This window comes from Polyodon spathula, chromosome 2 (genome assembly GCF_017654505.1).
Source record: "Polyodon spathula isolate WHYD16114869_AA chromosome 2, ASM1765450v1, whole genome shotgun sequence".
Taxonomy (NCBI): Eukaryota; Metazoa; Chordata; class Actinopteri; order Acipenseriformes; family Polyodontidae; genus Polyodon; species Polyodon spathula.
The window spans coordinates 52,091,771-52,113,533 of NC_054535.1; the positions used below are offsets into that span (position 1 = coordinate 52,091,771).

Consider the following 21,763-nt stretch of genomic DNA (forward strand, 5'->3'; position numbering starts at 1 on the left):
CCTTCAGAGTGGTTTTCTTTGACCACCAACAGACCTCTTTACATTAATAAAGGACAGCCAACACAATACGACTAGCCACCATTAATACTTTAATTCGGAATATAGTATCACCCTAAATTGGATCCATAGACTTATCACATCATACACCAATGATGCTATGGTTGCCACCATGTTTCAACTGATACAAAAGTGGACATTTAATGATAGTTTGGGTCATGATAAAGATTTCCTCAAATAGACTGGGAAAAGCCTGATTCGCACGGGACTAAAAATCACCACCTAAGCAGGTGGTTTCGGAATGTTTACCGACATCAGTGAAATTTAGTCCTGTCCAATGAAGAGGAAGAACAATGTATTATTACTATTATTATTATGAATAATGTATTATTATTATCATGAGGAATGTATTATTATTAGCACAGCTTATAAATATTTTAATAAGCAACACATTTTGATTATGATGACACAGTTTAAAAATCACATTTCACCACAGAAAGCCACTGCTGATGACAAAAGTTTAGCTCTACCGCTAGTATAATAGAAAAAAGAAAAATGAAACAAATCAAGGACAGACCCTTCCCAAGTTGCATAAAAATTATATTTTGAATTTATAACATCTATTTACTTTCCAGCTTTATCTTATAATCCTATTATATAGTATGTAAACTATGGTATCAATGCATGAAGCCACTACCAATAAACTCTACCTGTACTTTCTTACATGGTACTCTATTTGCATTTCAAATCAAATAATCAGTTTAGTTGCTTTAATAATTTCTGACCTATTCCTACAATTATTCTCAGCCCTGTCATCCATTGTGTTTCTGGAGGGCAAATGTCAATGAAAAATGCAAACGCTTGCTATGTGTCTTGCGGACTAAAACTCTCCTGACACCACAAACATTCTACAAAGTAAGGTCAAGTACTTTTTGAAGTTTGGTGTGTTAAACATAATAGTGTTACATTTGGTGTAGAAGTCTCTTTTCTAGGCAGTTTTTGCGATCCAGGAAGAGGCGAGCGACGTGTACGATGATATGGCTTCTAACGGAAGTCACTAATATACCAAATTGAAATTATAGTTTACGACATTAAGAGTTTTAAGAACAGGAAAATCAGCTTGTTTACTAATACTGGCCATGTGTAAATAGGACCTCATAACTGAAATTCATACAGTAAGTTCCTGAGCTGGGATCTGAACCCAGTATTCACCGTGTAATATTCTATGAGGTGTAGTAAATTCAAAACCTCACAGGACTACAGAACTACAGTCTCTTACCTTAAAACATATCTTCTCATGTTAGATTTTCATAATACCCTCATCCAAGTGGATCAGGAAAAGATAAATTACAGTATGTATCACTACAGTTAACAACATGGTACAAATCAGTGCACTGCTTCAGTCCAATACTGTCTGGCATTATTGCTCTTAAACTGCTCTGGTATTATTTCCATTGTATAGGAACATCCCTCAGGGATACATTTCGTCATCATAGAACAAGGGTTAGTGGGTATCTAACAGACTGTACAGGCCTGCTTGGAGCCAGTCAATTGAAAGCAAAAAAATAAAGCCACTAATACGGTACCTTTACGTTAAATGTCAATTCCCTCATGATTACTTAATATTGGTGCTGTAAGGCCAATGGCACAAAAGCATTTTTTTTTTCTTGGGGAACTTAAATTGACAATAAATATTGACTGTCAGCAAATTTGCAATCAGCTACATGTGCAAGTTCATAAACAGACAATGGTCTATTAGCAACTCATACGTACTCAATTTCTAGTGTTCCTCCAATGACATGGAGTTTTTTTTTTTTTTTTTATTTGTATCACTATCTAAGATGTTTTTTTGCCTGCTCTGAAAATTGTTTAGAGGATATTACTTGCATTTCAACAGATTTTTTGTTCTTCAGTATTTGAAAAACTAACTTTAAACAGTTGTTGAATAGGTCACATTGATTGGCTAATTTGGTACAGTATGTAGCTCCTTATCATGGAGATTGAAAACATGACTTTATTCAATAGAGATCTGCAATTTACTGTAGTTTTTCTCATACTTTTAACATATGTTTAAGTAACATTACAGTGTGAATGCTAATTAGTTTCACACTTTGTGATAATGGGAGGTAGGGGTGGGGGTAATAATTTATTATGTGTCTTACTTTGGCTGTGCTAAATGGCCTGGTGCAATCATTTTGTGTGAGTCTTCATTCTTCTGAAGGGAAGTGAGTTCCAACATATCCACCATGACCTCATTGTTGTGCCCCGACAGCTCAGGCAGAGCCGACAGAATCTTCTCTACCAGATTGTCACCGTGATGACCAACAGCTCCTATTATTAACCATGGAATCAGAAAAAGACACACTAGATTACAATGCTGCAGTAGACCGAATTCTCATATCACACTACCTTTTTCCATGCCATGGAGGATAGGGTAACATGAACAATAAAAAAAAAAAAAAAAAATTAAAGAAAATATATATACACACACACTGAGCATCAAAAGAAACTTATCAGTTATATTTGGTTAAAAATCACTAGATGTGATCAAACAATGACAAACTGTTTTAGAGCTGGTGCAGTAACTTTTTATTGTGCTGATTAATAACTGACATGCCGAAGATGCTACAAAATGATCTGTCGATTCTGGGAAGGTGGTGTGACCCTTGGTCTCCCAGTTTGTGGCCTGTCATTGACATAGTGTGTCTAGTTATAATGTCTCGCCGCGAGCCACAGTATGCTGCCATAGTCCAGCCTCCAACATGCCGATTGCACGAAGGTGCTGCTCTATTGACAGACGTGGTAAACACTTCAGTCATAGTCACTAAAGTGTGTCATGGTCAAGGATGAATGATCGAGTGATCAAAAAGAAACCAAAAACATATTGTCAATGTCCATCATTTATATAACTTATTTTTTTTTTATTTTAATAAATGTGTTATAATAGTGATAAGTTTCTTTTGATGCTCAGTGTGTGTGTATGTGTTATATATATATATATATATATATATATATATATATATATATATATATATATATATATATATATATATATATATATATATATATATACACACACACATACACACACACTGCCTATAGAAAGTCTACACCCCCTTGAACTTTTTTCACATTTTGTGTCAGTGCCTCAGAGTTTCATGCATTTAAATGAGGATTTTTTTACATTTATCTACACACCATACTCCACACATATAAAAATTATATATTAAAAATACAAAACTGAAAGATCATAATTGGATAAGTCTCTTCCCCCCTGAGTTAATACTTGATGAAAGCACCTTTGTCAGCAATTATAGCTCTGAGTCTGATGGGATAGGTCTCTACCAACTTTGCACATCTAGATTTGGCAATATTTGAACATTCTTCTTTACAAAACTGTTCAAGCTCTGTCAAGTTCCTTGGGGAGCACTGATGGACAGCAATCTTCAAGTCATGCCACAAATTTTCGATTGTATTTAGGTCAGGGCTCTGCCTGAGCCACTCAAGGACATTTACCTTTTTGTTCCTTAGCCACTCCAATGTAGCTTTGGCTGTGTGCTTTGGGTTGTTGTCAAGCTGAAAGGTGAACTTCTGCCCCAGTTTCAGCTTTCTTGCAGAAGACAGCAGGTTTTCCTCAAGGACTTCTCTATACTTTGCTCCATTCATTTTCCCTTCTATCCTGACAAGTGCCCAGTCCCTGCCAATGAGAAACATCCCCACAACATGATGCTGCCACCACCGTGCTTCACAGTAGGGATGGTGTTCTTTGGGTGATGCGCTGCGTTGGGTTTGCGCCAAACATACTGTTTTGCATTTAGGCCGAAAAGTTCCATTTTAGTTTGTCGGACCACAAAACTTTTTGCCACATGGTTACAGAATCTCCTGAGTGTTTTTTGGCACACTTCAAATGGGATTCAAGGTGGGCTTTCTTGAGTAATGGCTTCCTTCTTCCCATCCTACCATACAGGCAAGATTTGTGGAGTGCTTGGGATACTGTTGTCACATGCACACTTTGACCAGTCTTGGCCATAAAAGCCTGTAGCTCTTGCAAAGTTGCCATTGGCCTCTTGGTAGCCTCTTTGATCAGTCTCCTTTTGCTCGGTCATCCAGTTTGGAGGGACAGCCTGATCTAGACAGTATCTTCGTGGTGCGACACACCTTCCCCTTCTTAATAATCATCCTGACCATGTTCCAAGGGATAGTCAAGGCCTTTGATATTTTTTTTATACCCATCCTCTGATCTGTGCCTTTCAACAACTTTGTCTTGGAGTTCACTTGAAAGCGCCTTGGTGCTCATGGTTGAGTCTTGGTTTGAAATGCATTACCCAACAGAAGGAACATAAAGGAACTGCTGAATTTATCCTTAAATCATGTGAATCACTACAATTTAACACAGGTGGTGGCCACTTAATCTGGTGTGTGATTTTGAAGGCGACTGGTTACACCTGAGCTAATTTAGGATTGGTATTACAAGGGGTGGACACTTAATCAACCAAGCTATTTCAGTTTTTATTTTTAATTAATTTCCTACAAATTTCTAGAATATTTTTTTTCACTTGAAAGTTGTGGAGTAAGATGTGTAGATGAATGAAGAAAAAAAAAATGTAATGCATTTTAATTCCAGGCTATAAGGCAACAAAAGGTGAACATTTTGAAAGGGGTGTAGACTTTCTATAGGCACTCATATATATATACACACACACACACACACACACACACACACACACACACACACATATACAGTGGCTCTCACCTCCCTTGGACTTTTCCACATGTTATTGTGTTACAACATTGAATCAAAATGGATTAGGAGTTTTTGCCACTGATCAACACAAAAAAGTCCATAATGTCAAAGTGAAAAATAAAATCTACACATTGTTCTAAATGAATTACAAATACAAAACAGAAAATAATTGACTGAATAAGTATTCACCCCCTTGAGTCAATATTTGGTAGAGGCACCTTTGACAGCAATTACAGCCATGAGTCTATTTGGATAAGTCTCTACCAACTTTGAACATCTGGATGTCCTGGCTTTGACTGGGCCACTCCAGGACATTGACCTTTTTGTTTGTAAGCCACTCCCGTGTGGCTTTGGCTGTATGTTTGGGGTCATTGTCCTACTGGAAGATTAATCTTCTCCAAAGTCCCAGGTCTCTTGCAGACTTCAGCAGGTTTTCCTTCAGGATTTCTCTGTACTTTGTTCCATTTTGCCCTCTATCTTCATGAGCTTTCCAGGCCCTGGCGCAGAGAAGCTTCCCCATAGCATGATGCTGCCACCACCATGCTTCACGGTAGGGATGGTGTTCTCAGGATGATGTGTGGTGTTAGGCTTGCACCAAACATAGCGCTTAGCGTTGAGGCCAAAAAGCTCTATTCTGGTCTCATCAGACCATAGAATCTTCTTCAACTTGGTCTCAGAGTCTCCCACATGCCTTCTGACAAACTGTAGCCGAGATTTGAATTTTTTTTTTCAACAATGGCTTTCTTTTTACCACTCTCCCATAAAGGCCAGTTTTGTGAAGCACCCGGGCTATTGTTGTTGTATGCACAGCATCTCCCAGCTCAGCTGTGGAAGACTGTAACTCCTTTAGAGTTGCCATAAGCCTCTTAGTGGCCTCCCTGACTAGTGCCCTTCTTGCCTGGATACTCAGTTTTTGAGGACGGCCTGTTCTAGACAGATTCACAGTTGTGCCATATTCTCTCCATTTCCTAATAATGGACTTTACTGTGCTCCGGGGGACATTCAATGCCTTGGAAATGTTCTTATATCCTACCCGTGATTGGTGCTTTTGAAGAACCTTATTTAGGATTTGCTTTGAATGTTCCTTCGTCTTCATGATGTAGTTTTTGATAGGAAATGTACTAACCAACTGTGGGACCTCCCAGAGGCAGGTGTATTTAACCTGAAATCATGTGAAACACCTTAATTGCACACAGGTGGACTCCACTCAACAAATGATGTGACTTCTAAAGACAACTGGTTGCACCAGAGCTTATTTAGGTGTGTCATAGCAAAGGGGGTGAATACTTATGCAATCAATTATTTTCTGTTTTATATTTGTAATTAATTTAGAACAATTTGTAGATTGCGTTTTTCACTTCGACATTATGGACTTTTTTGATTCCATATTGTAACACAATGCAATATGGAAAAGTCCAAGGGGGGGTGAATACTTTTGAGAGCCACTGTAGAAATATATATATATATATATATATATATATATATATATATATATATATATATATATATATATATATGAGAGAGAGAGAGAGAGCATTACAAACCTTTTTGTTCCTTCATTTCATAGCAAAAGCAATTTGCAGTATAAATGACTGTCTAGTGGCCCACATTTACATTTAAAAAATAATAATTTACCTTTACATGTTGTAAATAATAGTGTTTTGTTTTGCTTCTAAGAGCTAAAGCACAGACATTTGTAACTTCATGCTGCTGCAGGTAGTAGCAGAAGGATGGCTCCTTAGTTCACAACGACACAGTGGCTGGGAAGCATCAGAGGGAAATTACATTACGTGACATAAACAAACTGGCTAGCCAACAGTTACTGGTTTCTGATAAAGCAAAGAAGACATTCAACCAGGTATCCTATTTTGGTGATTGTTTAAAGTTTAATAGTCAACACACTTCCTTTGCACACTTCTTTCAGCCAGAGTACATAGTGTATAATGTGTTTGAGATATAAAAAGCACTACAACTATTAGAAGTATCGGAGCAATGTGGAAGATAGTGAAGCTGTTTTTAAAAAGCTAGTAAGACCAGTGGCAACGCCACTCACAATAACGTCCAGAGTGGTTTTAAGACTGTGTTTGGCTTACCTGTCAAATCAAGCGTTCTGTCAATGAACACTACTGAAGATTTGTATTGCGCCGTCTTTCTTCTGTTCTTCGCTTGATGGTGGTTTGCAAGCTCCCCTGCAATGATTCGACTTGTGGGTCCCACAGCAAAACACTCTTCTCTCACGTGTAAAAAATCGAACATCGAGTTCAACCCAGAAGCAAGGGATTTGATCTCTATCTGCAGCTCAGGTGGCAGAGAATGCAGATCCACGTCGTCAAGGCTTCCAAATTTCTTTTTGTCCGGACGACTGGTGTTTATCTGATCCAGATCCTGTGATACCAGGGGAAACACACTTCCAAAGGCAGGTGCAATAAGCAGATGAGGGGATACTGGAGCCAAAAACAACGGGGCATGCATCACTTCGGCAGTGTAATTCATGTCGCCCATCCATTCACAAAGCTTTTCCTCAAACTGCTCAAAAACGCGCCTACCTTCCATTTCGGGGCTGGCATTATTTGCTAAAAGATGAATGGAGTGAGCAACAGTGGTGACCACAACGCAGTACTGGAAAGAGCTGAGGCCGATGACGTCTTTAACTACGTCTGCCGTTCTGCCTTTTAATAGAGTGCTCACAACAAAAACAGCTTTTGGTTGTTTTGCACCCCCGGCTTCGAAACTGGAAAACTGTTTCACATTCTGAGCCCCCGCTTCAAACAGCCTCTGTGCTCCCCCATTCCAATGCAAACTTTCAGCACATCTGTCGTCCATGAAAACAACTGCTTTATTTACCTTTGACAGCACTTTGTTCCATGCCTGCTGAGTAAAGGAGGCAAGTCCAATGGAAACTGACATGTTTTCACAAGTCAAGCTTTTAAAAAGTGCCTTAAAGAACTTTGATTTAAAAGCTGATAGATAGAAAAAATACCTGTGCAAGTGTCAGACTTGAACGTGTCTCTTTGAGGTGACGTGACTCTCGCCAGTCGCACAAATATGACGTAATTAGAAACCCTACCAAGCTTTGCAGTACTACCGCAGTGCCTTGAATGGAATAAGGGAGAGCTAGATAATAAGAGAAAAGATGGAAGATACAGCATCCCTCTATTTGGAGATGTTTGTTTATTGTTATATTTGAAAATAGGGTTCTTAACGGAGAAATATTTCTTTCATACATAATAGCTGCGCTTGACGTTCACTTCAAGTCAGTTATTCAAATGCGTGTTTACCACACACGGAAGACAATTCCAAAACGTAATATTTTATTTGGCATTTAACATTACACATTTATGGCATTAAAAATGACAACCCATCATCATCTGTCAGTCATTTTGCAGTGGAAACTTTTATATAAATTATATGTATAGTATTGTGTGTACAGCTGCTAAACAGTTTGAATGTCTACATCATTATAGTTATATATTGTCAGTACAATAAATAGCATAATTAGTATCATCACAAACTGCAGAAATATAACAATTATTTGAGTGTAGTTTTTAGTTATTTCGCTATTACAAGAATGAGTCATTCCGTACAAAAGCTGCAGTACTATGTACTTTCTTGAGTTTGTACATAGACAAAATATCAGTAACATCAGTGCAGTACTGACTTATTTTGTTAGGTGCATTAAAATATTGAATTATATATTACTTCTGTTATAACTGAAAACAACTGTACAAAATATGTAACGATAAATAATGAAAATCCGAACAAAGATTGCACCAGCTCTGTGATGCACTGCCTCCTCAACACAACATCAACAAACTTCAACCCCGACTTCACAGGTTTCGACCAATGGCAGAGCATTTCCTGTGGAGCAGAAGCGGGTTCCCTCCTCGCTGTATCACTGGCGGGTGAAAGGTGAAAGGTCTCTGTGTGAAAACGTGTTGGGGCTTAACGATTCTTAATATTGCCTGATGGGTTAAATCAGCATTTGAATTTATACTGAGCTCGAATTGAAATTTTTACAGAAAAAGGGCTATATAAAAGCAACCCATAAGTGTAATAAACAAGAAACGTTTACAAAAAAATTCACCCTGCTTTGAAAGAAAATGTCTGCTGAAGAAGTGGATAAATCGATGGTGACTGATACAAGTGCAGAAGCAGGAGACGAAGAGGAAGAATGGCTTTATGGTGGTATGTGTTTTGTATTAGATAAAGGCCTTTTTTAATGTTTCTGAAAAGTCTGATTTCATGCATTAATTTTGAATGAGCTATGGAGAACGTACTAAAGACAAATCTGCTGCGCATGTGGGCCTGTTCTTTGTACTTAAAGATTAGTACCGCTTCATTACAAGTTTACGAAAATAGCGTTTTTCTAAGTATTGCACAACTAAACTCTGAATTAGTTGCCAAATTTATATTAGTAATATTTACCATCATATCTGCTTAAATCAGTTTATTGAAGGTTTGGGTATTAAAATGACTGTTCTTTCATACTGTAGCTTAGCATTTTTTCAGGAATTTTGAAAAGATCAGACAGGAGACTTAGCCTATGTCCGGAATGGAAATTGTTTATTGGATACAGGGCTCACATATCGCACGCATGTTTACCCCTGTTGGGGACCCCAGCACTGCCCCGAGGAGCTCGCAGTCTCCCCTTAAATAACCCAAAGCCCACTAACACAAGTACAACATTGTACAATAATTGACCGCACCTTCTTATTCCAGATGCGTCCCCCGAATCCCCTGCCAAGGAAACAGCGCTGGTGTTCCCACACACACACTATTTACAGCAGCAGGCTTCTACCATGCCACAGGGACTTTCTGTGGCAGCCCTTGCAGGCTCTGTGTCTTACACATAGCTGCAGGCTGGTGTTGCAGTAGGCAAAAGCTGACCACAACGGTGCAGCCCTAATATCCCAACTGGATGTGCTGTTACCAGGGTCACGTGTCTACTGTGCCAAGTAGAGTGCAGCCTGCAGAGTCTGGGGGTGCTGTAGCCGCAGGGAGTTCCGCAGCTCCAGTCCCAAGCGCCTCGACAAATTGCAGCCTCGGCTGCTCCTCTTGTTTGGTGGTGGAAGACCCCACGTAGGCTCAGCGGCTTTTCCTCCAGCTCTGATGCTAGGCTGGCCAGGCTGTCCCCTGGTTTGCACAGGTGGTGTTGCAGCCTGAGCTTCACTCCCTGTGGGCACAGCTCCCAAGTTTATTGGGGCAGAGAGGGAGCCACTCTTGGGAAGCGCCTCCCACTGCCACTGAATTCCACCCTTTCAGTGGTGGCGTGTTGGCCCATGTCCTTCTCTCTCTGAGTCTCTCTTCACTTTCCACGGTGTTCACTTCTAATACCAGCTTTTCAAGGATGGTGTGGTACAGGATGGTAATTGTATGTTGGATAAAGTGCACATGACAGTGTGCCCCTCAAATAACCCAAAAGCCTGCCAACAGAAATACAACATTGTATACTCATGTTCTGCCCCTTCTCTTAGTCCAGGTGCATCCCTTGAATCCAGTGTTAACCTATGGGGCATCTCTACGGCAGCCCCTGCAGGTTCTATGTCTCCTGCGCCGTGCACGCGTAGCTACAGGGTGGTGTCGCTGTCAGTAAAAGTGGACCACTATGGGCAGCCCTAATATCCCAACTGGATGCACCGTTACAATATTATTACTTTAATGAACATTGATAATTGAGATGACATTATGCTTGGTTGTTACATTGACAAACAACAACCACCTTCATTTCCATATGTGCTTTATTGTCTTCAAAATTTTCAATTGCCCAAATATTAAAGCTAATGTTTAATGTGGTGTTAATGTTAACAGTTCTTGTTCTGTTCTTTGGGCCACTGGTTGCTTATAGTATCTTGTTTCCTTTTGGTCAGATGAAAGTGAAACTAAAGAAGAGGAGGAAGCAGCAGCAGCAGCAGCAGCACCTGTCACTGTCAGGTAAGTGTGCCAAGTTTCTTTTCAGTTTATATCATTTATTTGAGTGTTTGAAGTTATGGTTGATGTACCTATAGTGTTTGTGTCTGTACTGAGTTTGTAAGCCAAAAGGGTAAGCAGGTTTAATTGCAATGTTACTGGTTTTCTAGCATTTTCTCTTTATCAGGATGCACCCGGTATTATCTCAGTGTGCAGAATCTAAGTTGCCAGCATTTTAGTACTTTCTGATTCCAATTAAATCCCATGATGCGTCATACTATAGACCAGCTCTGTGTTGCCAATGCAAGTAGCCACCCAAATGTTCAGTAATGCCAAAACTGCTAAAAATCTCTACACAGGGCCTGGCAGTGACCACAGTGTTGTCAAACTTCTCTTGCCAAAAAGACTCAAACCACAATCGGGGAAAACCCAGAAGCCAGATCTTTTTCATACCAAAATATATCAATATGGTGTTTTGCATACTAGATCGGGCAGATAGTTTGTTTGACACATTGGACATGAGTCAGTGGTGACCTTTTGAAATAATGCCTTAGCTTTGTATTTATTTTTATCTAGCATTCAGCATTATACAGTAGCCCTATATCTTTAACATACTGTAGACAGTATTAGAGACATTGTTTTTAAGGGGGTTATTGAAGTATGCTGTACTTTTAATATTGCAAGTTGGATTCTGAAATATTTGCATTTTCTATTGGAGCAATAGAGCACAAACCACTCATAATGACTGTAAACATGATTAAAAAAAAAAAAAAAAAAGAAAGGCAAATTGAGATTAACCAAACTTCTAAGTAGACAAAAATTTCGGCTGGTGCCTTTCACTAATTAGAAACTGTATTTGGTGATTATATATATATATATATATATATATATATATATATATATATATATATATATATATATATATATATATAATTTTATTTATATATATATAAATAAAATTATCAGTTAGGCAGAGAGAACTCCTATCTAACCTCTGATATTAAAATATCACCAAATACTTAATTAATTTGTGCACTTGACTTAGTTGTCTGTGTGGTTGCCTAGCCCTCTAAAATATTAATGTGGCTTTTCAACTTTGTTGGTTCCAGGTAGAGAGCAGGTAAGGCCAACCACAGGGAACACAACCAGCAGTTGATTCAGCATAAGTAATTTTGGGGGGGCACAAAAGATAACAAATTAATCTCGGTTTTGTGGTAACAGGAATCTGAACTACAATAATTGCAAATATTATGAACGGTAAAGGAGCAAGATAAGTAATGAAATGGCATTCCTTGATAGGCCTTATCCCTGTTTCATGGCAATGTGTTCTAATATGCTATAGCAATCCATTTATAATACATTTTCATAGCAATTACACGATAGTCGTGTGATGCAAGATTTCAATATTTTGTAATTTTTTTGGTTTATGAACAGTATGCGTTGACAGGGTGCCCCTCTGAAAGAAGGGTAACCGGAGTTGCATCAAAATAAGTAACAGTGATTCAATGCATAAAAAATAGCTTTAATATGTTTAAAAAACAACTCAGTTGGAGTATTCGGGTATCTTTTAATGTCTGTTGTAAAAAGGTTGGAATGAGTGAGCTTAATTTGGGCTGGGGAAATGCAGTTCCAATAGTGCTGACAAAACAAATGTCATATCAAATCAAATACTTCATCTTATTTAATAGACTAGATAAGAAAGGTGTAGTGTGTGCGCCTTTATTTTACAGCAAGACCATACAATCTGTAACATGTTAAAATAGAAAAATATCCCAGGAGTAAAGAATAAGTTGTGTGGGACTTACTTTACCCCAGTGAATTAACTACAAAACAAAGTATGCCAATTAGCAGTTGATTAAACATTGTTCTGCATATTAACAAAATAAATAGTACATAAAGTTGATGTTTTATTCTAGTTCAAATCTGTGGAAGTCCGGTACACCTTAAGGAAGTCCGGTACAGAGATTGAGCCACCAAGCTTTTTTTTCTGTCGTTTTGAAAAAGATTGGAACTAGTGCAATGAAGGAAACACTGCGTACTACAATAAAACACTGCATACTCCTAAGACTTTAAAGCATTAACTTTTTTTTTAAAAGCTCTAGAGTAAAAATAATAAAGCAAACACATTACATACAAAGCCAAATCCCACAGAGGCTTTAATGAGAAGTTATGACAGTATACAACTCAACAAACATGTGGATTTTATATATTGTCATGTAATAAACCAGAGCCTGTGAAGATGTCATATGATCGTTTAAATTCTCTTTCCCGTTGGACAGTGTTTAACCTCAAGCAATTATATTAATTATAATTATATTTTAATAAGTTAAGAAAATGAACAGGATAGAATAACATTCAAAATAGCAGAACATTAAAACATCAGTAAACAGAGAGCCATAGACTAAAATATTGTCAGCTGTTTAATTTGGTATCCACTGTGTTTCTCACTGTAAATACACCCAATATCAACCAAACGCTTCGTGTGTGACAATGGGGAACAGGTAGACACACTGCAAGTTTGACATTTCTAGTAGCCCTCTGCCTGAAATACACAGGGGATACGAAATAATATAGCCACAGACTAAGATAGCTGTCTAATTTGGTGTCCCCTGTATTTCTCATTGTCAATACCAATCTTGTGTGTGTACTGTATATAAAATAAATATATAAACAAATACCTATAAACAATAACATTCTGTGTAATACATTATGCATTTTTAATATCATTTACGTGACTCGTGACTCTGAAATCGGCACAATCATTTATAAACATGTAGGTCGCATGGTTAATACATTAAGCATTCATTATTTAATGATTGTTTTAGCTGCGCATGTCGGGCGTTTTTAATGAAAACAAACTGATATACAAATCACAAAAATCCTGCAGTCCTGTCGAAAAAGTTAGTAAATGATTGCTGACAACTGCTGCATGTGCACATCACAAAAGAAAGAAAAATCAGACGTGTCAGTGGGACGATCTCATTTTATCAGTTTTTACAGAGTGAAATCGGAGAATCAGCTACAAGACATACAAATATGCTTATGTTAATGCTTTGCAAGAATGCTCTCAAAATGATATTGATATAATAATAACTTGAGAAAGTTAGTAAACCAAGTGCGAAGGTTGTTGTCAGTTATTGAGAAAAATGCGAGCATTTTAGCCTCAGGGGGAACGATGTGCGCTCATAATCTGGTTTGTTTACGTTTTTTAATGTATTAATCTCGCATCTTACACAGAGCTCTTTTTTATTTGCCATTTTTGAATGTCGCGCAACTTCTGGTGAGGTGTTAAATAAGTGCAAGGTATTTTTATAGTTTCTAGCAAATACAAACATCTGATTTTTTGAATCCGTATACATGTCAAAAAATATTCGTTCAAATATTTGGATATTTGTCCAGCACTATAATGCATGTTTCTGACACTGAATGTTATTAGATCTTCAACCAAAATCTAATATTAGATAAAAGGGACCCTGAGTGAACAAATAACACAAAATTGATACTTATTTCATTTATTTATTAAAGAAAGTTATGCAACACCCAATGCCCCCGTGTGAAAAAGTAATTGCCCCCTTAGACTCAATAACTGGTTATGCCACCTTTAGCAGCAATAACTGCAACCAAATGCTTCCTGTAGTTATTGATCCTACAGCGCCATGGAGGAATTTTGGCACGCTCCTTCATTCAGAACTGCTTCAACTCAGTGACATTTGTGGTTTTCAAGCATAAACTGCTCGTTTCGGGTCCTGCCACAACATCTCAATGGGGTTTAGGTCTGGACTTTGACTAGGCCATTCCAAAACTTTTTAAATTTCTTGTTCTTCAACCATTCTTATGTAGACTTGCTTGTTTGTTTCGGTTCATTGTCTTGCTGCATGACCCAGCTGCACTTCAGCTTCAGCTCAGGAACAGATGGCCTGACATTCTCCTGTAGAATTCTCTGATACAGAACAGAATTCATGGTTCCTTCAATGATGGAAAGATGTCTAGGTCCTGATGAAGCAAAGCATCCCCAAATCATGACACTACCACCACTTGGTATGACCGTTGGTATGAGGTTGTTACTGTGGAATGCAGTGTTTGGTTTTCACCAGACATAACGGGGCCCATGTTGGCCAAAAAGTTCCACTTTTGACTCGTCTGTCCATAGAACATTGTTCCAGAACTCTTGAGGATCATCCAGCTGCTTTTTGGAAAACTTGAGACGAGCATTCATCATATTCTTAGTGAGCAGTGGTTTCTGCCTTGCTACTCTGCCATGAATCCCATGAACTGACCTTAGCTGAGGCGAGAGAGGCCTGCAGATCCCTGGATGATGTTCTAGGGTTCTTTGTGACTTCCTGGACGATTTTACGCCTTGCTCTTGGAGAGATTTTGGCAGGACGGCCACTCCTGGGAAGATTCACTACTCTACCAAACTTTCTCTGTTTGGACAGTATGGCTCTGACTGTGGTTTGGTGGAGCCCCAGAGCCTTAGAAATGGCTTTGTAACCCTTTCCAAACTGATAGGCATCAACAACTTTTTTTAACGGAGGTGTTCAGGAATTTCTTTTAATCGTGGCATGATGTGCCTCTAGAACTTGTGTGCTGACAGCTTCACTCTGATGGTAAGGGCCAAAGTTAGTCAGATTTATATTGGGCAGGGCTGGCCCAAATCAGGTCTGATTGTTAACCAAAGTATTCAAACAGCTGACCCTAATTAGGGAGGCAATAACTTTTTCACACCTGAAGATTGCATGTTTGATTGTCTTGCACACCAAACAAATGAAAGAAGCACCAAACTTTGGTGTCATTTTTTATCTCAGACTCCCTCTATATACTACTACAACTCACAAAAAGATCTGACCAAGTTCAATGTGAAAAATGTGCAAAAATGCAGAAAATCAAACAGGGGGCAAATACTTTTTCGTGGCACTGTACCTTCTTTATACATTTATAAAGCAGAGTATAGAACAAGCTACAATTATTTAAATGTACAAATGTTTTAACCAACTGGAAGTCAAACTTCAACACCCTAAAAAGATGAGGAAGGCAGAGGTAGGTTTCTCCAGGGCAGCGTTGCCCCCAGAACATTTTTTTTTTTTTCCCCAAAAGAGGCCGCACACTTGGATAAAGTGTTCACATCCACACTCGGTTAGACATTATGGCATTTAATATTGAATATAGCCTTGTTTAATTCTGGTTTGATAATGTATTTATTTTGCCTTTTTTCTCACAGTGTATTTCCTCCACCTACTGTTGAAGAGGAAGCCACTGGAAATGGTGTAGCGAAGCAGGTCATTATTTTGTATATTTAATGGCGCCTGAAAATGTCAGCATTATTTGTAGTCATTAATGTAATTGTAGTTGTGAATGCTTGCTCCGTAAATTTTTATTTTTAATATTAACATTCAATGTGGATGCAATTGATCATTAATGTACTGAAAATTGAGAAGTTAAACGTGATTCCTGTGAAATACATTGAACTATCACTTTGTTTCTTCTATTAATCGCCCTTAACCATGCACATGATCCCATTGCTTTATCTGAGGGTTAAGTTACTAAAGTGGCTACAATTTTGAGTCTCATAGTTTTGTAAGAAGTAAACTTCAATTGAACATTGTGTTTTTGTAATTGTACTTTATGAATATTAATTGCTACCGATATTCATTATTTAAAATAGTTTAACTGAACACTGTAGATTGGAGTTATAGAGTTAAGGTGCATGCTCAAATTTTGACTGGTGGACAATGGATTTATTTTTATTTTTATGTACAGTACTGTGAATGTACATAAGGAATCTTAAATCCCACCTGAATGGCTGAGCTATTCAAGGCTATGTGTTGTTTCGTAAGTGGATTTTTCCCTTTTGGTATTCCTAGGACACAGCAGAAGACGATGAGGACACAGACAGTGACAGTGATGATGATGACGATGACGTTCGTGTCACCATCGGGGACATTAAAACGGGGGCTCCTCAGTATGCGTGAGTACATTTTGTAAAGAAATTACTTGTTTTATAAACCGTGAAACAATGTGTCGACAAGACAAGGAAAACCTTGATCATTAGTGGAAAAGATAATACAATTATAAAACAATTAACATTTTTAGGTCTCAAAAGTATACAATTTTGTTGCAACCCCCAAACTAACTCGAGAGAGACAAAGACAAGCACTCGCGTCCTCCGAAACGAGTGCCGTCTTTTTTTTTTTCACTCTGCAAGCCCGCCGTGCAGCCATATCAGAACTTCTGAATTGCGTACAGGCTGGCCTGTAGGTGCCAGACCAGCCACAGGGGTCGCTGGTTAACATATTGAATATACTTAACAAAAAACTGATAAATTGAAAAATTTGACACTTCAAAATCTAACATGAACTACTGTAAAACCTTTGGCCATAACTGTATATCAAACCAAAAGAAATGCCACATCTGCTCAAGTAAAAGCCCACGTACCTGTTGCTGCAATAATAGTAGTCATGACAATGTGACATTAAGAGGTTTCATTTACTACACATCAGACGAGTATTTATAGTTGCATGTTTATTATTGGTTAACTGTTTTGTGTTCTAGAGCCTATGGTGGGGCGCCAGTGAATCTCAACATTAAGACAGCTGGAAGGCCGTATGGGGCAGGTAATGCAGTTAGATTTTTATTTATCTTTTTGTTATACAACTAAGGTAACTTGTGTGTGTTTGATAGGACTTACTAAATCTCCATTTTATGAATTAACCAGAGACGCTGCATGTGTGTCAAATGGGTGATTGTAAGCAGAATACAAACACCAGCGGATGTGGGACGAAGCAGCAGCATGCAAACATAACCAGTGTAGTGTTACATTTGGAAAAATGCCATCGCATCTGTGTATCTTACTCTTTTACTTTTCACTATATTGTAGTAGGAAAATCAAAGGGAATCGATCTTGAAGCACCAGGAAGTATCAATGGTGTTCCACTACTGGAAGTAGATGTGGATTCTTTTGAAGACAAACCCTGGAGAAAACCAGGTAAAACATGAAGCATTTCACCTGCGTAATGTTTTGCAGAAGGTTATTTTTACCGTTTTCCGTTCTACAGCAAGTCATTAGAATTAAATGTGAACTTTATCAGCTGGTTTCACAGACCTGGGGTGCGTTCAGTAAGCAGAGCGCTCTCTCCTGGCACCCCGTAACAGACATTGGCAGTTCTAGAACTGTGCTAGGAGCAGCAGTTCCAAAATGGCAGGGAAGGTATTGTCATTTTTGATACATTTTTTAAAATGGAATTACTGCTACTCTGTATTTGTAATATAAAATACTGGCACTTGTTTTTTTTTTTTTTTTTTTTTTTTATTTAACATCTTGAGGCCTGGGTCAGATTTGTCAAGTTATAAATAATTCTTTTCTAAAACAATAGTCAATTCAAAAATATATAATCCACTTTAAAAAGCCAAAATGACAAAAAAATTTTTACTTGCCACACATTTGTTTGTCAAGCAAGTCCGTGTTTGGAAAGATCCTCTGGCAGGGACCACGCTGTCGGCCATTTTGAACCTCCAAGGGGGCAGCTCAGAGCTTGACTCGCTCCAGTTGGGAAACTCTTGCGGTGTGCGTGTCCTTCAATAGGAAAAGCCACATAAGGCCCTGGGGAGCTCGGCTCATTGAGCGCACTCCTGAATTAGCACTAGTATTGGACAAGTTTAGCTAAATTAACATTGAGTTGAACAAGATTACCTTTAATCTGGACCTGTGAAACCAGCCATGTATTCTTAATTAATATTTGTACCCAACATAAGTTCAGCAGTTTAGAATTGCTAGTTTGGCAGTGATGACTGATAACCAGAGCTTTAAAATCAAGGCTTATTAGTATTTGCAACATAATTACTACCTCCTTCTATTATGCTAATTTTTTTCAGGATGTGTAGATTTTTGGTTCAAGTGTAGTTCTATAGATTCCTTGTATCTAATCATTTGTTGTAGTTGCTGATTAAATCCAACCTAGGATGTAATCAAGAACCACAAAGCACTGCATAAAATAAATACAAATGGTATCTAGTAATAATACCGACTTTAATTATATATGTGTTTGTTTTAAGCATCCAGTCTAATTTTAAATAATTTTTATTGTTTTTGCAATTTAATTAATATGATCTTGTCAATTTGTGTTCAGGTGCTGATCTATCTGATTATTTCAACTATGGGTTCAATGAGGACACTTGGAAGGCCTATTGTGAAAAACAGAAAAGACTGAGAATGGGGCTTGAAGTTGTAACAGCTACCTCAACAAGCAGCAAAATTACGGTGATTAGTAAAGATAGCTGCATCCTGAAAACAAACTCTTTACCTGCTGTACATTGTCTTTTGAGATTCAGTTGTATTTGTTTTACATGCTAATATTTAAAGGCCCAGTTAGGGAACTTATATTTAATTGATATTCCCCACTGCCACCATTGCCAGTTCAGCTGCTAATACATAAACCATTACAGATGCCAACTTAATGTTTTTTAATTTTCTATTTGAAATATGACCTAAGGTCATGTTGTCCTGTGATGTTTTGGCTTGCAGATTATAAATACCAAAGACTTCAAGGTATTGACTTAACACTATTATATAATTCTGTAGGTCATGTTCAATCGTGGGTCTCATGCAAGAAAAATGTATTCATCTGTGGTAGCAAGTTTACAAAGTTGCTGCCACTGCACTACCAAAGTGTCCTTTATTTTTTTTATGGCTCTTGAGAAACTACTTGGTCAGCCCTGTTAGTCAAAAAGATGGAACACCTCTTAGCAATGGTGCTGACCAGAGGATTTGAAACACTATATTTCAAATGGACGAGCTCATTTATGTACTTGTCAAGTCCTCTTATTGCTGTTGTCCGGTAAAAATTTACAGTAATGGTAAATATCTATGATCTGTGAATCTACATCATAATTGCTTTAAATAACAGATTCAGTATTCAAAGTGTGGTTAACATTGGATCCACAAAGGCCTTCTTTCTATGGTTAACTACCTTAGCTTATATTTAACTCTGCCGTATTTAGAGTAGGTCGAATATTTTTTTTTTGTAATGTATAAAATTATTTCTTGCAGGTTCAGCAGGGAAGAACTGGAAATGCTGAAAAAGAAGTCAGTTTACCAGCACCTAAAGTTGATTTTACCTCTCCTACTAACGTCTTCAAACCAGGAATTCCAACATCCAGGTCAGCATCTTACTGTAGTAAAAAAAGAAAACATTTAAAACATGACTTTTCAAAAGGGGACAAAGTTTATCGGTCACTGAATCACTATGTACTTTAAAAGGGTGGTTGAGAGTAAAGTTGTACATTTTTAAATATTCCTCTTAATGGTCGAAAATCGAGTTTGAGAAAGACCTTAGCAACCACAGTCTTATATTGCTTTTGAAAATGTCTGTGTCTTTTTATATTTGTATTATTATTTCTCATTAGTAACGTGATGTAGCAGTTCTGTTTTTTTGTTTAATGAAGGCTTCAGGTGATGAATACACAGTGTTACCTTTGCCTAGAGTCCAGGTTTTGTTTGTCAGTTGCATAAAATACACGACAGATAGTATGTGATCATATCAGGTTGAGATACCATGGCATCTCTGGCTGTCTGATTTTTTTAAATTTTACTTGAAAACAAATAACATAGTTGTACAGCTACATCATTGTTGAAAATAGTGGTGACAATTTCAATTTTTTTGTACTATTGGCACTGCTGTCTTGGAGATGTGCTTTTTCTTTGCAGGACCTAAGGGACATGGTGCTTTAAATCTGGTGCCCATGTTTCTTTTTCTTTTATTTATTTTTTAATTTGTACTTTTTATTTTTTTCTTTCTAACCAAACAGGATTTCTCCCACTCATTGGTCGGGAGGCCCAGCTTGTCAAGATATGTCATTTTATACGTAAGTTTTGCATGACTCTGCTGCAATCACCAAGCCTCAAATTTCATGTAAAAGTTCTGAAATCTGAATGTCAGGTGCATGAATGGTAGAGCAATTGCAATCTTTATTTCCTGTTTTGTGTAGCTGTATTTTGTGTAGAGAAGTAATTGTGAAAGCTGTCAAATTGAGACTTGGATTTTTGGAATTTGGGTGGCATTTTCCTTGTGACACACACTGTTCATTACAGTATTGTTTAGACAGCATGTCTGTGGAGTTCTGTATTATTGGGTCTTTTTACAGATGGGCTAAGGATTATTCAAAACTGTGAGGAACTGGGATTCTAGTTTTAAATCTGTGCCATTCCACAGTAATAATAAAAGGCTGAAATTGAGTTTTCACTTTCAAATTCTAAGGAAGGTCCAAGATCCCTACTTGCCATTTTACTTCAAACATTACAAATACTTCTGTGTGGTAATAATAAAAAACTAAAATAGTATTCATATCAGTTCAACTTCAAGTTAGTCTTTGTCATCCAGATGGCTATTGTTAAAATAGATCTGGGAATACAATTGGTCTGACTTGGGATTGGCACCACCAACTGCCGGTTGATCCACTTTTACACACATTTGGACACAATCTGAAATGTTTCACGCTGTTCTTTGGCAGTTGTAAAACTCTGAAATGATCTGTTTCTTTACTGTTTCCGATGGCCCTGCTGTTTCAGCTTTTTGTTTCTGTTCTACATATGAGTGTAATCTAGGAATGTAAATATCGTTTAATAAGAAACACTTTGATTTTGATCAGTTAACCGTTTAACCTTAGTTACACTGTCACACTAAATACTCTTTAAATAAACACACTTTCCACATGTATTTAGTTTTTTGTCATGCATTGACATTTGTTCACCAAACAGGTAGCTTGGAGCACAAATCTTCTTTAATTGCATCACGATTGTATCACATTGATGATATGTGTACTGGCACACCTTTCTAAGTTTCTAGTATCTCCTTCATAGTTAATCTCGATCCACTACAGAGGACACTGGTTTCACATAAAATAAAACACCATTTAAAAAAAAAAATAAAACCCCATTGAAAGTACACGTTACCGTCCTATAAATTTAGCTTAGCAATCAACAATTCATTTTTTGTGATTCTTATGAATTAATGCTATGAATCCATTTTAAAAGCATTTGAAATGACCACAGATAAACTGCAACTTTAATAAACTGTGCCCACAACTACTGAACTAAAACTTAGTTTAAAAAAAAAAAGAAAA

At 37.6% G+C, this 21,763-nt stretch overlaps 2 protein-coding genes across 3 annotated transcripts in view; one reads left to right on the forward strand and one right to left on the reverse strand.

The window, feature by feature from the left end:
- scfd2 (sec1 family domain containing 2) overlaps positions 1-7,758 on the reverse strand; it is a 229,292-nt gene extending 221,534 nt beyond the window's left edge. Inside the window, exons 1-2 of the mRNA XM_041224930.1 lie at positions 6,835-7,758; positions 2,160-2,328 (exon numbers count right to left, since the gene is read on the reverse strand). Coding sequence (XP_041080864.1) covers positions 2,160-2,328; positions 6,835-7,648 — 983 coding nt within the window. The 5' untranslated portion in view covers positions 7,649-7,758. The remainder of the gene's footprint in view (positions 1-2,159; positions 2,329-6,834) is intronic.
- An 882-nt stretch (positions 7,759-8,640) lies between these two features.
- LOC121298116 (pre-mRNA 3'-end-processing factor FIP1-like) overlaps positions 8,641-21,763 on the forward strand; it is a 57,739-nt gene continuing 44,616 nt past the window's right edge. Inside the window, exons 1-9 of one of the 2 annotated variants that reach the window (XM_041224944.1) lie at positions 8,641-8,926; positions 10,609-10,672; positions 15,867-15,924; positions 16,510-16,613; positions 17,198-17,259; positions 17,523-17,630; positions 18,772-18,902; positions 19,692-19,801; positions 20,450-20,506. In XM_041224944.1, coding sequence (XP_041080878.1) covers positions 8,842-8,926; positions 10,609-10,672; positions 15,867-15,924; positions 16,510-16,613; positions 17,198-17,259; positions 17,523-17,630; positions 18,772-18,902; positions 19,692-19,801; positions 20,450-20,506 — 779 coding nt within the window. In that variant the 5' untranslated portion in view covers positions 8,641-8,841. The remainder of the gene's footprint in view (positions 8,927-10,608; positions 10,673-15,866; positions 15,925-16,509; positions 16,614-17,197; positions 17,260-17,522; positions 17,631-18,771; positions 18,903-19,691; positions 19,802-20,449; positions 20,507-21,763) is intronic. The other variant, XM_041224953.1, reaches the window with a different exon arrangement.